This window comes from Dromaius novaehollandiae, chromosome 18 (genome assembly GCF_036370855.1).
Source record: "Dromaius novaehollandiae isolate bDroNov1 chromosome 18, bDroNov1.hap1, whole genome shotgun sequence".
Classification (NCBI taxonomy): Eukaryota; Metazoa; Chordata; class Aves; order Casuariiformes; family Dromaiidae; genus Dromaius; species Dromaius novaehollandiae.
In genome coordinates, this window is record NC_088115.1 from 8634994 (window position 1) to 8651640 (window position 16647).

Sequence of the window (16647 nt, forward strand, 5' to 3'; positions counted from 1 at the left end):
AAAGCATGGAAGCATGGTTTTCTCCTGTGCAAACAAGGGATATAATTACACAGATAAGTGCATGGAACAATAGGTTACAGAAGCATGTAATCATTTTATTGTGTTAAAGCATACCTAAAATTTGAAGAAGCATTTACTTCTAGTAAAGATAGAAAGAACTAATATTTACTGTCACTAATACAGAAATCAGGAGAGAAAGTGTTACTATAGCCTTGAGCCCAAACAGTTATTTCTCAAGGTAACCCTGCATCTTGATAACAAAACAGATCAGGTCCCTCAACTCCCAGTTCTGCCTGGTTTGTGCTGAGAAAGCTCCACAACCAGTTTCCCTGCGCATCACGGTCCCTTGTAGAGGAAACAGTGCCTCAAACAGGAAAGAAAGGGGTAAAAGGGATGTAGCTGGAGCACTGTAACTTTTTGCCAAGTCCACACTGCAAAACAATCTGTGCAGGGCACCAAACAGGAAAAAACTACAATGATCCAAGTCTGCTCTCAAGCTCCCAGAAGCCAGTCTACCCTACAAGCATTCCCAAGGGCACGCTGCAATCCCCACTTCAACTAAGGCAAGCTGAGGACCTGACACTGAGTATCAAGTAAAGTGAAATCACAGTACATCACTGGTGGCAGAAAAGGATTGAGCTCTTTTCCTTAAAGGTCATTATCAGAGCAAGTCACAACCTGTCTGTCACTTTTTCCTCAGCCTATAAAAATAAAGAGCAGAGGGAATTGCTCCCTTGCTTACAAGGTATTAGCTGATTTTTGGTAAAGCAGCTTCTAGTACTGTTGCTGTTCTCACAGGAAAGAGAGATATAAATGGCAGCAGTGAAATAATACATTAAGATTAAAGCTAACTTAAAAGAAAATACTTACATGGCACAGACAGGCATGTACATGGGACACACACACTGTGCATTTACCTAATGATCCATGAGAAGCTGATGTCCCCAGGAAAGTGTTTTCTGATTGGCTTAAGTGTCCCTGGGGCTGATGGAGAAAATGCGATGAGAGGCTGACCGGTGGAGAAGGAGAGGCAGAGTGAAAGGAGGCAGAGCTTCCAAGGGACCCGGGGATATTTACAGGAGCAGAACTTTGCAGCAAACTCCCACCTGGACAAAGAACACACAGAGAGGATGGCTATGTATGACCATGAAGTATGGGCCAGAGCACAGCACAGGAGTTCAGAGCAGGAGGTGTTGGCTTCCCTCTCTCCTCCCTAAGCCCCTGGGGATTCCTTCCACTCCTCTTTGTTTCATCCCCCTTTCAGCCTTTAGGAGGAGCACTGAAGCTGCCATCCCATTAGGCACAGGTGAAAAGACCCTCCAGTATTCAATGGCCTACTTGTTTATTGGCCAAAGCAATGAAAGGTCTTCTGAGCAGAGTTCAGTCCCTAGCTGTCTAGAGAAGACAAATTTGATATTTTGTGAAGGACTTTGATGCAAATTTCACTTCTAAAACATCCTCCTCTGCCTATAATGCAGTACCTCCAAATAACCCATAGTGAGAGACTACCATGCTGGATCAGCTCATGACATTAACTACCAAAAACCAGTGACTAGCTTTAGACATACTTGAAAGCTTGACTCTACCAGTAACAAACAAACAAACGGAAAAACACCCCACACCCAAAAACCAACCTCCAAAGACATCACACTTCCCGCACACAAGAGGTCAGTCTGCGTGCCACATACAGGCTGAGGGATATCTCAGCTCTGCTCTCCGCTCTCTTTTGATCTCCCTTCTAAGAAGACTATCAGTTAACATCCCGACCTGGAGGGAACAGATTGTCCACACTGCTTTTCCCTCTAAGCCACTGCAGATAGATAGCGGCATAAGCTGGGCTATCAGCATAAATACACAGTAAACTCTCTGATGAGGTTGCTGATCTTTGGCAGGGAAATGGAAGTGATATTCTTTAGTGCTCCTTCCACAGAACACCGTTCATACTGCAGTACAATTTCAAGCAGTAGTTCCCTTGGCAACCACTAAGACAACCAACGTTAGCTCCCATTCAAAACCGGTCTCACAGAGCAAGGGTAGCCAGAAACTACAGCCACTTCCAAAAAGCTATGAGACACTCCGTTTTTCCCCTGCACAGTCACTAGAGACAGGTAAAAGAGGCCTTAGCCTAACTTCTGCATGTTAAAGATGAGACAAACATAGGAATCAAATCAGCAGACCGTGATGACGCTCTGTGACAGATGGATAACATTACCAGGTCAGTGAGTTTCCTGTTACCGTTAGGGAGAATTTTCTGCTTACGATGCAAATTGTTATACTTTGGCCTGGTTTTAAAAGCCATCAGATGCCTTCTAGATTCTACTTACACACTAAAAAAACCCCAAGAAATCAAGCAAGTCCCATTCAATCTCAAGAAACATCCCCAAGACACCTGGGCCCAATGGCAAGAACTCAGCTCTGCTAGTCAGCAAGGACAAGCTTGCACTTAGAAGAAGCTCAGTGGTTGCCAGAGTTTGTTATAATTGCTGTTTTAACCAGTCAAGTTTATTCTGGGGTTGGTTTTAGAGCTCTACTGGGCTGGCTCCGCTTAGGTGACTGGACAACACTGCTTGGCAGAAGATAAAGAAAGCTCTGTTGCTTTCATGTACCTATCATGATGCCACTTGTGTGGGGCACTGTGCTGCTGTCAAATGTCTTCTCCAGGGCAGCCACTCCGAATTCATTCAGGTCCAGGTCATCCAAGGCAGACTCTGCCAGACACAGAGGTACCAATTATGTTATAAAGGACCAACAACTTCAAGAGATAGGACGGCCCAAAGAGCCTACATGCAGAGGAGCCTCTGCTCTCTATCTGTCAGTCTGCACAGCCCTGCTCTCCATCCTGTGCAACACTGCTGCTAAATGATTTGGCAGAAGCATCACGGGCAGCTTTTCAGTTCAGGTTCTTTTGCCTGATCTGACTTTCCAAGGTTTTGTCTCAAAGTATTCCCAAGTGTTACACAAACAAAAATTTGATGAGCTAACAGCGGTCCCCGCAAATCTTCCCCAAACCGCTCTTTTCAGTCCGTTCATGGTACGCAAGAACACTGGCCTATGACATGTCTGGATCTGGCTGATGCTTTGGCCCTACTTTGCTGAAGAGCCACTTGGGAAAGAAATACCAGCAGAAGAATACACTGCAAAAATCAGCTCTGAGGTCCAAAGGCAAAATAAAGAAAGCTTATGCAATGCCTGCAAATGTTGTATCAATTCAAGTGTGCCTCATCACTAATCTTGATCAATATAACTTCATCCCACACAGGCCCACTCATTGCTATTATTATTTTTAATCAATGTAATGACTTCACCTCAGAAACATTAGATCATAAAACAGGTTACCAAAAAAATTGTACCTATCTAAAAGGAGCGATTCTTCTCTCCAGAATCTCCTGTTCTCCTTTCTCTCACAGCCTCTGCCCCATACCCTGTGAAGGGCAAGTCCTTGCAAGCTACCTGGTGGTAGTCCTTATTATAAAATTGTTATTTGCAATATAAAAGGTTGTAGCTGTGGAAAAACATCCCAGTGATTTCCTGCCTGCTCTGAACCCTCTTTGTCACTTTGACAAACCTAAGGCTCTTTATAGCATCTGACCCTCTGAATTCAGAATAAATTCTTGTTGGTCCTCTGGGTTAATTTCATCCATAACGTCCCAAAGACAGTGTCAGATACGCTACAGTCACAGAAGAAGCAAGCCTATGGCTTCAAGAATCTGCCAACACTGAAACACACAACAAACTGGAGTTCACTGCAACATCCATGCTATTCCAGTTCTCATACCTGGAGATCCACATCTGAGGAAGCCCTATCAGCGTAAGTAAAAAAGGCAGAGTTACCTATGACAGACTCAACGGTGTCACTGGTCGGGTAGAAAGGAAGGGCATTGGCATTCATGCCTGGTATGCTGCTGGTGCCAGCAGGGCTTGGTGGTGTTGCAGCCAGACTGGAGGTGATACTGGAGGAGATGCTGGATGTCAGTGGGCTCCCCACTGGGAGAATCCCCAATATGTCCTGAAACAAGAGTTTTAAAAGGGAAAGGGGTAGGAAATGAAACATCTCTATAGAAAAATCCCATCAGAAACACGCAGGAATGAGCCAAAGATCAGCAGCAAACCTGCTCCTGCCTGCTTCCAACCTGACAGATGGCTGGTGCTACCACTGGGCTGGGGGAGAGATTAACAGCTTTTCTTTAATTTCTGCCGACTGTTTCTTTTCAGTATTACAAAGATCCTTCAGGATGCCTGAGAATTAACTCCCGTGACCCACAGGTTGCATGCAATCATTGGCATGGGTCATACAATCACTCACTTAGACTTAGCTCAGCACATGACTTAGAGCGTGATATTAAATTCTCTTTGTTGGATCCTTGAACTTAGATGACTCTAGAGATTCATTCCAGCTCTATTTTCTGTAATTTGGAGACTCTCTCTGACACTGGGCAGACCCATGAATCTGTCTTGAATTCATGCAGGCATAACCATTCACAAATAATCCCTCCAGCCCCCATCCCATCTTCATAAAGTAAGCCCCTCAGTTGAGCATCCCTAACAGCATCTAGACTGTCATTTCTCCCTACAGAGCTGCCTGCATCCACAGAGCTTTCTAGTATCCTTGTGTATAGGGGGGTGAGCACCAAGCCAGGTTCAGGCCCTGCTAGCCATACCGTACCTGTTTGGGCTGTAACAAAGGTTGCTCCTGGCTCCTGTGTTCCAGTGAATGGGATTTCATTTTCGCTTGCTGCAGTAAATAAACAGAACAAAACATAAGCAGGGGGATTACCAGCAAAATTAAAAGTGGCTGACTGCTGGCTTTGGAGCAGCCGTAGGAAGCATGCACAGCCCCCTCCTCTCTTGCAGTTTGCCCTGGGCACTAGAGAACTGAGAGAGCAGGCGAGCAGAGCAAACTGGGAACATCCCAACTGATCTGCTTTCAAGACATCAAGACACCTCAGAGTGATGCAAAGACTTGTCACAATCACATTTGCACTCAATGCTGCTAGTCCTCTGCTAACACAAAGGATATCTTAAGAACCAAGACCAAAACTGAACTATTTTGCCTTGATACAAATAACTTCTCAGCCCTACCAGTATCTAATAAAAACAGCCAGAACAGGTCAGAGGCACACACTATACATACATACATATGTGTATGCACGCACACACACACGCGTAAATAAACATATTTTTTTCCAACTTTGGGAAAATAAACTATGCCAATTATTTTTTCCTCAAACTTTTCTAGCTCCCAACTAGGACTGCACAGTTTATAGAAGAATGGAACAAGTAGTGGTGTCAAGGGGAACACAAAATTATGGGGAAGAATCTGGATAAACCCCTCAAATTCCCTTTGTCATTAAGAAAAAAATACAGCAATAACTAACCAATCTTAAAAGCAAAATCAAAATTATTTCAGAGGAAAAAAAAAAAGAAAAAAGAAAAAAAGCTTCCCACATCCCTTAACCTGGAGAACTCAAAGCTTTAAGTGAGGTCAAGGCTGTCTGGAATTTCAAAACTGCACAAATGCCAACACGTATTTAGAATTCCACCACCCTGCACAAAAGTTAAGTTTAAGGACCTTCCTGTACTATGTCCTTAACAGATTTCAACCCTCTTGCCTCAAGACATCAGCCAGTTCTCAGCTACAGGAACCGGTGCTGGGAAGGAAGTGGCCTCACGAGCTTGTCACCGTGTAACGGTCTGTTCTGAAGGCCTCGTTTCTCCCCGGCTACTGCATCTGAGGCAGCGGGCAAGGGGAGATAAATCACCCCCTCCAGGCACAGAAAGGGGGCAAAAAGCTGCCGCAAGTCAGGTCTGTTTGTTTACACCCCTCTCCCACCCACCCCATCTGAATCAGAGAAACAGTCCAGGCGCAGAAGGCCTGCTCGGTCATTTCATCAAGCGCAGGCAGCCACCGTGTCGGCAGGGGAGATCAGGCACCGTGCGTGACGGCAGCACGAGATGCGGCGCTGACCTGAAGCGATATGCCTCGGCTCTTTGGCTTAAACCATCTTACAAAAGTGACAAATGATAGCTGAGGAGGGACCACATATCCAGACAGGCAAATGAGCAGCAGCAGCATTCATCTCCTGTTTTACTTAATTAAATCATTTTCTCTGTTTAACTGCGTGCTCATGGGGAGATTTGGGGGGGGGGGCAGGCAGGGGTCAAGGCAAGTAGGCGGCTGAGATATGGATGCTGAGATCCTTCTGCAGCGAGTACCACTTACTCGCACTTCCCTGAACACTGCAGCGTGTGTACGCGCAGCAGACCCGCTACTGAGCACAGGCTTGCCTGTTTTTGTGCGCAATGCATGCGCTACATGAGTGCATCTGTGTGTGTCTGATAACATGCCTGCTAGATTATCCAACACATCCCTACCCTGTTCGACACTCATCCGAACACAAGATGTGCTATCAGACGTCAGCAGCTAGAGCGGAGGCACACACGCAGGCACACCCCCACCGAGAGGCTTCCTGCCAATGTAGCTGGCACTGGTGCAGCTGAGCCTTACTGAAAGCCATAAAAAGAGAGGAAGAGGAATACCAAACTCTTCCCCCCCCCCGCCCCGTTCTGAGCCAGTCCCAAAATTCATGTAATATCAGTGTAAAAAGGAGCAAGCTCATTGTCCTCTCTAAGTCAGTCTCCTTTAGCTCTGAACAACATTAAGGGCACGCATCAACACAAATTTAAAGCGTACACTGAAATTCTCCAGCTCACCCTGTTCAGTCAGGGGAAGAAAAAAGGAAGTAAAAATTACGGATGAAACCGAATATTGCATGACCAGTATGGGACAAACCTAGTGTACTGTGTGTATAGACTTGGGAACACCTTCTGGTCCTGGCTCTCAAGTCCTTCCAGTGCAGCTAGCATTTTCCAGCTTGCTACAACTTTTGAGACTTCGAAAAAGTATTTTTAGCCTTAACTGCTAGCTCAGCCATATCAGAGCTATGTGGAACCAGTTAACACAAAAGATGCATCTTTCATTCTAATGAGATAGAAATTATTTGTATTAATTCTATCAAGGAAACTTTATAACCCTATTGCAGAGCTGAGCAGGTGTCTCTCCTACACTTTCACATGAGTGGCTGAAGTAAGGTACCTAATTATTGGTCTAGTTTACAGTATATATGAGAATCTCTGGTGCTCACTGCAGCCAAAGGGAATTAAAGAAGATTAAATTTAGTTTTAATCTATAATTACTTTTTTGTTGTTTTTTTTTTTTTTTTTAAATCAGGACACTTAGGAGACACCTAATTTTGTACTTAGCCTAGCACAAGGCAACTGTGATTACACCTGTCTGTATCTTAATAGCTATTTATTCCAGTCATTTAACACAGTCTTTTTTACTTAATTAAAAGCCACATGAGTAAGGAGATACCTGAACACGGTATCTTTGTCGCACAGCCTCAACCCGAGACATAAACGCTCATCATCTGGTCCTCCTTTTAAAAGCCCTATTCATACTCCACCCCCTTTCTCCTCGGCTTAGGCTTGCTGCCCATTTTCTCCAAAGCAGGGCCTCCCTGGCACCTTGCCTCGGCTGGCAGGAAACGGGGGTTCTCTCGGTCCCCTGGCTTCGGGTTCACTCCTCCTTTGCAGCAGAGGCAACAGAACGAGCACGTTTCTTCTTTTGTTTCTACAGAACTGCTACAAACTCCTGTGCCCACCAGACGTGCCAGGATCACAGCATGGTTTGCACTTTTCCCGCAAAAACATGTTGCGTCAATCTGTAATTTCCTAAGCCACATCCACGTTAAGCAAAACAATGGAAGCATTTATAAGATAGCCTACATGCCTACAGCTTAATCTTTATTTGTCACTAAATCATTTTAATTAGACCAAACAGTGTTCAAGACTGATCCTACAGCAAAGTTTGAGCATGGTATTTTCCCAAAGTTGTAAAAATAAATAAAGCAAACCCCACAAAGCTTCTAAACCCAACCACTTTCTGCAAGATCTTGTCTGGACTGAATATTTCCACTGTTTTCCGACAGCAGTGCAATACAAACACAGCAGTATAAGCTTAATAAGGCTAGCTTCTTTAATATTACAGACAGGAGTTTAAATGAAGCCAAATTGAAAGCAGTATTTCTGGCCATCTCTGTTTTCAGCAACATAGAACAACAACTCAATTTAGAGGATGTAATAGCTATTTTTATAAAGAGGTGCCTGCAAAAATATTTCCAACGAGTTCTTCAAGAAAAAAAAATCTATTATTTTTACAAACCCATTTAGAAATAACAATGAAGACTCAAACTCTGGTTTGGACACAGTTGACTTGGAAAGCATGGTACAGAGAAACTACTGGCTCTAACATCAAGAAAGGATATTTACAAAAAGAAGTGATCGCTGTGGAAAAGCTCACATGGCAGAAGAGATGGAAGAGATTGTTCTGGGCTTAGGGAGTAGTTTGAATAAGGTGTGACATTGAGAAGGAGAAGACTGAAGAATCAATAAGGCAAGATGACTGGGAGATCCAGAAGGGAGAAGAGGGAATGTCAGCGATGTAAGTTGGGTAAGATTACAGAGGGTTCTTCAAATAAGAATGAGGAATTCTAGTTTAATACAGAAGCCAAGGGAGAGATTCAAGGAGCTGAGTGATACAGCCGGAGAAGCAAGAGACAACTAACATGGCATTTTTAATACACTGGAGAAATGAATGGCGAAAACAGAAGACAAACCAAAGTCAAGGAGATCAAGGTAAGAGTTCGGAGTGAGAACAGAGAGGAAAGGATGAGTATCCATGACACAATACAGCAAAAAACACCAGCAACTCTTGGCAAGGACCTGAATATGGAAAAAGAAAGAGCAAGAAGTGATATGGGGGAAGCTACCCAGGGTCAACACAAGACAGAAGTGGTCAGAAGTTAGGTGGAAGAAAAGAAACAAAACGAAACAAACAAACAAAAAAAGCAGCTCAACTTTCACAAACTGTGTGATAGCAGCTAGGCAGATAAGAACAGATGCAAGATGGAAGAGACTAGGAGAGAGGCTGAAAGCAACAGCATAGATCTGAGAACTGCTAAGGAAAGTAGTGCTTTCTCCCTTCTGTTCCCTGAAAAAACAGAAATACACTCAAGCTAGACAGGGCAATTTCTCAGTCTTCCTCCTCCCCCCCCCCCGCCCCGACTCCTCCAATGTTCCCTACTAACCTGGCATTTGAAACTCTTCAAATACTCGGCCCCCACCTGATCTTCTCGCTCAAACCCAGGTGCTTTCTTGTAGCTGCCGGCTGCTGTTACTGAGTCTGGAGGAAAACCAATGCTCTCCAAGCTGTGTGGTTTTCCAATGGCGCCAGGAGGAGACCCACATATATTAGATGGGCTTCCGAGACTGCTGTTCCTACAAAGAATCTAATAGAAGGAACAAGTGTCAGGAAAGTACAGAGAGCTAGCTGCACCGACTCAAAGAGGAGAGGTGACCCGGGGACTAGCTCATTCACTTCACTGTTTGAGCATTGATTTTACTTATAGTCAACACAAGTGTACAAGCTTCTAGTAAACAGCAATTAAAAACAGGAGAAACAGCAGAAGATATGGGATTTACACAGTCCCCCAATTACAGCTTTATTGTCATTGCTTTGTACTGGAGTGCAGACTTATTAAAGCCAAACTACAGCTCTAGAGACATTTACTCTTTGAGGCCTCAGATGTGATTGATCGTGTTCCCAAACATGACCAAAATTCTCCTCACTTTTCTTAGGCTATAGCATGATGTGGATCCTGTCTGTACTCTGAGAAGCAGTGTGAAACCTGGAAAGGTGTCGTGGCAGTCAGAACAACCAAGCACATCTCTGCTATGTGTCATACTGTATTTTTTACTCTGGAGTTGGAAATCTGAAAGTTTTAATGCAGGCACAGCCAAATATCTACAACTGCATTTAAAAAAAACCCCAAAAAACAAACAAACAAAAAAACCCAAAAAACCCACACAGATTTTCAACCATTCTATTCTTTGGATTGCAACCAGGGATCACAACCACATGCAACAAGGCTAGTTTTGCACTGTAGATGAAGCTACAGACAGCAGCAAAGGAGACTTAAGGTAAGTTTTAAAGAAAGAACCTACCTGGATCAAAGTGATATCCCATTTTCCTGGGATAGGAAATTATTTGCCTGCATTGGCAAGAATGACTGTGCTTCAAACAGCATTTACACAGTTATTGCTACGACAGATCCAAACGTAGCACAGTCTGGTCTGGCATTAGAAAGAGGGAGCATGCTGGGAGCATCCTACAATGTTTTGCTTTTATTTTTATACAGACATTCTGCTGTCCGCGCTTCCCTACGGTTGCAAAGTTACTACTCACTGTGGTGGAGGTGGGGCTAGTTGGCAGAGTTCCTGTTTTATTCCACACCTACAGTACAAATACAAAACAGAACAGGCCATGTGAGGCTTGCTGCCAGAGGGACCTTTTCCTTTAATTAATTAATCATGTAAAACGATCACCAGCAAAGCCATATTTGTTTGCAAGCTACATGCAGATGCCCTGTGCAGCGATGAAGTCACAGAAAGACATGTGTTGCCATTTGGCTTATATTCAAAGACTAGGAAGGACTGTTCAAAAGATTAAAGAGCTTGAGAGAGAGAAGACCTACGTGGTCTATTAAGTGCAAAAGATCTTCAGTTTGCTTGCAATTTTTTAGAGTATTTAGATGACATATTCATAAGATGAAGGTGTTTTCTTTTTGCTTTTTTCCACAGTGTTATTTACTGAAAGGAAATAACATGTCCTGTCTTTTCAAGATCTATTAAGAAATCTAGTTGCAATCAAACTCAAAAGAACTGTTAGGTTGGCTTTGATACTAATAAATCAAAACATCAGTTTTGCTTTTCAAAGAGAGATAACAGGATAAAATGGAAGTCCTAAACGAGTTCACCTCATCTAGATCAGTTTCAAATGAGTTAAGCTCATGTCATTTTATCTTCTCAACATCTCAAACAACCATTTGGAAAGGGAAAGATTGCACACCTCAACAACAGGCAAATAAGAAAAAAACTAAATCATAATGAACAAAAACTTGGCAAAAATCAAGTAGTCTAGCATTCCACATGGACATAATCTGCCTGTATCTGTTCAGCAGTTCAAAAGTCTCTCTTCTTGTTCATACAACTAAAATAAAGTACCTACTAATACTGGGGCATTACTTAAACATATTGCAGACTTTAGCCATCTCCAGAAGGAGGACAGGGAAGGAATCAAGGATATCCTATAATGCAGCACACAATAGGCACAGGCTAAGCCTCTGAGATTACATATGTAAACAAACTCAATTGTCATTATGTGCTTTAGATTACATTGGCTCATGGCCTTTAATGAGAGCACTTGGAAACTGAGCCCAATATATAACTCCAGACAAGCAGTTGGACTAGATGTACAGATGCATTCCACCTTCCTGAAAGTGTATCAACAACTTTTGCACAGGAAGGAAGGCTTAGAGATTTTATAGGTGAGGGGACAGCATCTAGAACTAAAATCACTGATTACTATAGTACTATATAGCACATACTCCAAACAAATAGACCCCTCTGAAAAGTGTGGAGCTGAGACTTAAAACGGAATTCAAATCCTTTGTGCTTTTAGATTTCTCTTCTTGGGCAGAAGAAATACAACGACTCGGAGAAATGCAGATTTATAAACTAGGGACAAGGCTTCCCTGCAGTGCTACCTACATTGCTCAGGTCTGGGGCATGCGGACTGGAAGGGCTGACTGGAACAGAATCACCAGCTGCCGATGGCATATACATCACAGGACCTGTCTGTGTTGGGCTGGACACAGCCGAGGATTGCTGTAAGTCTTCATTGAGAGGAGGCTCTGGAAGAAATAAAAGCACATGAAATACCGTTCAAAGTTGTACAATTGCAACGGACTACAAGACGTTTAGGAACAAGAATAGCTAGATACTCTTGAGAGAAGGAATATTCCACTAATGCCTAGTTACAAGTAATATTAAAAATAAGGAGAAATCTTATCTGGCAAACAAATACTTCTTATCTAACATTCCTCACATTATTACTGTCACCACTAGTATAATCTGCTGCTCTTCAGCCTGTTAATGCTGCTCCAAAATTATCTTTCCCGAGTGAATTGTGTGTTATTCATTCAGCTGTCCAGAACTAAGCAGAGCTTCCTTCTTTGCTAGGCACAGAGCTGATGGGTGTGTTATAATTAGCTGAGGAAGCGAAGTTTCCATCTGCTCTCAGTACAAGCCATTACAGAAAAAGTAACATACACAGAAAGGCATACAACTGCCAAATACACAAAAAGAAAATGTCATGGGCTTGGAGGGGGGAGCTGAAATGCTGTAGGGCTGTAATATTTTCATCTAACATAACTCATCATCTTTACAAAAGCTACAGGACAAACCTTACGCCTATAGTAAAATACCTCAAAAGCACTGATTACAGTTTTAAACTTCTGTGCATTTCTTGTTAATAATCAGCAAAATTCATGCTAAGATCATAAAATAAATGGACCCTTGTTATTTTAAGTCAGTTAGGTCCTCAATGTTCACCTCCAGAAGAGGACTAGAAGATACAGTTCTGTAGACAGCCACAAGAAAAAACCACCATAGAATACTAAGTGGCCACTGAATGTTACTATGGCTTTAAAGAAACACAGTATCGAGTGCAGTAATCTAGTTAGGAATAGAGCATCTCCTAAACAAAAATACTACATTATATAGAAGGGATTTTGTCGAACATCATTTCTATATTAAGATCTCATTCTCTCTTAAGCTTGCTGGATCACACAGTGAAGTTGTACTACTGCGTTTTGGGCATTATAGCCCACAGCCCTAGCTATAATTACTGCTTGACTACAAGGCTTCCTATAAAAGCAACTCGAAATGGTGGTGAATTTGCTCTCACCATTCCTTGACAAAGGCAGCAATTACTAATTCCACCATTTACAAAGGATAATCAAACAACAGTGAGGTTTGCTCAAGGCCATGAAGTGAGTCAGTATCAGAGCCCATTCAGCAACTTGCAACTAACCTGCTCTAATTACTGCAAATTCTGCACTGAGACCAGAGTGCACAAACTGAGTAGGAGCAGGAGGAGGGCTGGGAGCTAACCATTATCCATAAGTGGTAATATACACCTGAACACAGAATTCTCACGATAAAAGAGCATCACTAGTTTACAGATGATGAAAATGAAGACTGAAATAACACGCTATAAGTTAGACAGTTAGTGAAAATGGAATGAAGATTTGAGGAAAAGTAGATGAAAAAAGCAGCATTTTTCTTCTCCAACCTCCTTAAAAATTTAAGCTCTAAGTAAAACATCAAAAATAGTAAAATAATATTTTATTTTAAAAATGGATGAACACCTTATCTGTAGTAGTTCGCAATTTTACCCTCAGCTTTTCATAAGACAACACTTTGCAACTTAGCTATGTCACAGTCCAAGTGTGTACAGAAGCAGCTCTCATTCTGTTTCACAGTCCTTCTAAGCTCTGACATACAGAGAACCAAGCAAGTAAGAGACAACAGCGGGAGAGATTCAAGAAACAATGCAATGAGAGCTAGAGGCTGAGCTCTACAAAATACCTACTGCCTTCAGCTCTGGTAACTCCTCCCAGAATAGCAGTTTCCTAAGAATAATCAAAGTTGAAGGGTTTTCAAAAACCAGGTATCACGAAAGCTCTAGCTTTGTGCCCTCTATTTCAACCTATCTACTCCAGTCAGAAGCCCTCCACAGCTCAAACATCCCTGAAAGATGAGAGAAGCAGCCCACGTACGTTCTACATGTGCAAAGGCACAGAAGGGTCCTCGGGGACAGCTGCCAGACTGCTGCATATCATTGCACTTGGTGGATTTGTAGATCTGAGGATGGGGGAAAAAAACAAAACAGACGTGAACAGGAAAACCAGTGACCAGCAGCCCAGGTATTAGAGTACTGATAAGAGACTCAACAGCAAGACAGAAACATAGACAAAAGGCACAGAGGCCAGCAGATCTCAGGGTGACCATTTCAGTGGTTTGCTTTAAAGAAAGGAAAACCCACAACAGTTACGAAAACAGCAAAATTTGCCCAACACAGCTAAGCTCACCCAAAGATCATCCCACCACAAGTCTGCTCACCCAAAAGTCACCACTTGCCATAAAGTCCCTCAGTCTCCCTAAGAGCTTCATGGATATAAAAACGGTTCAAGGTAGGAAATAGTTGATAGATGACAGCACAGAAAGCTACAGGGTGTTTTGCAAGGGTAGTGACAAACCGTTGACAGTGATTGTAGGAAATGGATTATTCCCCTTCCCCCCAGTTTGACAGGCGGTGACTACGGTTACTTTGCCGATACAGGCCCAACAAAGCTTTTCAACACTGTAACATGAAGCAGACTGGGACAAGATCTTAATTACACTTTCTGTAAGGATACCAAAGTGTTCTGGGCCTGCTCACATCAGCAGCTGGGCAGTTTTTAGCACCAGCTCATGGATATCTGTGGCTTAGTATAATTCTCATCAATCAAGAATGTTTCTAATGGAAAAAGATGCTGTACGCTCACCTGCAGACCACTCCCGGCTTTTAAAGCATCCCGACACATGAGTCTGCTCTCTTACAAGTGTTTCCTTCCCATACTTTTCTTACCTCCTCCCATAAGTTCTACCTAATGAAAAGGCACCCTGTCAAGCAGCTCAGCTTCCGCTTACTTCCAACATGCAGTTTCTCTGAATCCCAGGACCACACTGCAAGCAGCCCATATATTCTCCTAGTTGGCACATAAACATATCTCATAAGCCTGGAATGCTTTTGCTTTTCTAGTCAGCTACCAGACAGACCACACGGGTTACTGTACCTCTGGGTGGAATTGCTGTTCTGTGCGAGTGTGGCAGTATTGGCATGAGTCTCCGTTCTCACACTTACTGGGATCTCCCCACTCATCTCCATGTTTCACACTGGGACATGGCGAAGATCTGTTTAAATAAGGCAGTGGTGGAATGCATCGGACGCATGGTTTTTGAGCTTTACTTCCTCAGTTGGCAGACAGATTCAGTTGCCCCCCTCTGCTGTGCTGTTTGCCTGGCTGCTGCTTCCCCAGCCCCCACCCTACTGCATCTTCCTCCCCCTCCTCCAGTTTCCTAATGAAAGAAACATGGCTTAACTCTCCATCTGAAACAGAATACAACTTGAACCACCCTAACTTAACCATACTAGCTGCTGATGTGATTACTGCCAGAGATGCTGGGTCTGTTTTCTGCTTTGGAACTGTACATTCATTGAAAGCTAATAAGTTAATTGGCCTAATCCTCACACACATAATACCCTTACACTGCTATGTTTCCAGGGTTATAGTGTGGCCATGTGGAAGAGAGGCTGAGTCAGGTCACTGGGGAAAAGGCAAACCCATTTCCTCTCCCAGCTGGGAACTAGTTCTGTTTCCCAGGTCTGAATTTTTGCTGTGACCTACTTCCCCTGCTCTTTATGCTCTTACCCATTCCCTCAAACAACAGCAGAGGGAAGCAGATAGCAGCAGCAGAAGCCTGCACTGAAGAGGCAGCCACATCAGCTGGGGGTGGGGAAAAGCAACACAGAAGTGAAGGGAGATCATAAGGCAAGAAGCCTTCACCTCTTCCCTCCTCAAAGGGCCCAGAAAGGGGCAGAAAGCAGATGGCTCTTGCCTAAGGACTGGCGTGGGGTTTCCGTTTCTACCGATGGTGTTGGGATTAACGTTTCTCCAATTTTTACAGGATTTCAGCACCAATTCAAAAATTTCTGCAAATGTTGGGGGTGGGGAAGGGAAGTGAGAACATTCATGGTACTCTCTCTCCTGGCTTTCTGGTCTGCTCTTATGTTTTTTGAAAAGGAACTAAGGAAAAGCCCCACTGAGACCACAACAAAAGCTCTGTTGTGTTGGAGGAAACAAGGGCCTGTAACTTGGACAAAATGTGTTCAAGGAGAAGCAGCATGCTGAAAAATCCAGCGACAGCTGAGTGACGAGAACACCCTGGTGCCTCAAAAGCACAGTCTTTAACAGTTGGTTAGGAATGCATGTCCAGCTACTGTACTCGTCACACTGTGCCTCACAATCCCCATCACCAGGCACACACGAACAGCTTGAGGATTCTGCTTCCCTTACCCATGAAAGCATTGCTATGTGAGTTTGTTTCTAGATAGGGATTAAATCTTTCTTTTGTTTCCTTTTTCCTGCACTTTTTCTTACAGCAGGAGTTTATAAAGTAAGGGGGAAAATTAGACACAGGTTCTGCTCACCATAAAACCAGAGATGTAACATGATTTGGTAGCACTGTTATCAGAGATGCTGGTTCTCCTATAATGCAAAACTCCCAGCTTACTGTGCTATCCCAGTTCCTAAGCAGGAGTAACAGCCCATTAGGTCTGTCAGTATAGGCCTTAAAGACACACTAAAAACTACCCAGTGGAGCAAATACTAGATCCTTCTTTACGGACCTCTACTACACCTCACCACTCAGCCGGGAAACAGAAGACCCAGGAGCAGGGTACCTGTATTTGTGTTTCCTTGGGCTTCTTCTTCTATCTTTGCTATTGTGGTAGTAGGGACAGGCATAACCCTGGCGACAGAGACGAGGGGGTTTCTTACATTGCTCTGTCTTGTAATTTCCCAACACGTATGTTGTATCTGTGAAAAAAGCAACTGGTTAGTGGGAGATCACTATGATCTGTAT

General features: G+C 43.4%; 1 protein-coding gene across 5 annotated transcripts in view; it reads right to left on the bottom strand.

The window, feature by feature from the left end:
* Positions 1-16647, bottom strand: part of UNK (unk zinc finger) — a 46082-nt gene that overhangs the window by 7949 nt on the left and 21486 nt on the right. For 3 of the 5 annotated variants that reach the window (XM_064522580.1, XM_064522578.1, XM_026098952.2), the window contains exons 5-14: positions 16466-16601; positions 14799-14916; positions 13740-13824; positions 11668-11810; positions 10304-10351; positions 9147-9347; positions 4664-4732; positions 3832-4006; positions 2607-2708; positions 918-1106 (exon numbers count right to left, since the gene is read on the bottom strand). In XM_064522580.1, the coding sequence (XP_064378650.1) occupies positions 918-1106; positions 2607-2708; positions 3832-4006; positions 4664-4732; positions 9147-9347; positions 10304-10351; positions 11668-11810; positions 13740-13824; positions 14799-14916; positions 16466-16601 (1266 nt within the window). The remainder of the gene's footprint in view (positions 1-917; positions 1107-2606; positions 2709-3831; positions 4007-4663; positions 4733-9146; positions 9348-10303; positions 10352-11667; positions 11811-13739; positions 13825-14798; positions 14917-16465; positions 16602-16647) is intronic. The other 2 variants (XM_064522579.1, XM_064522581.1) reach the window with 2 other exon arrangements.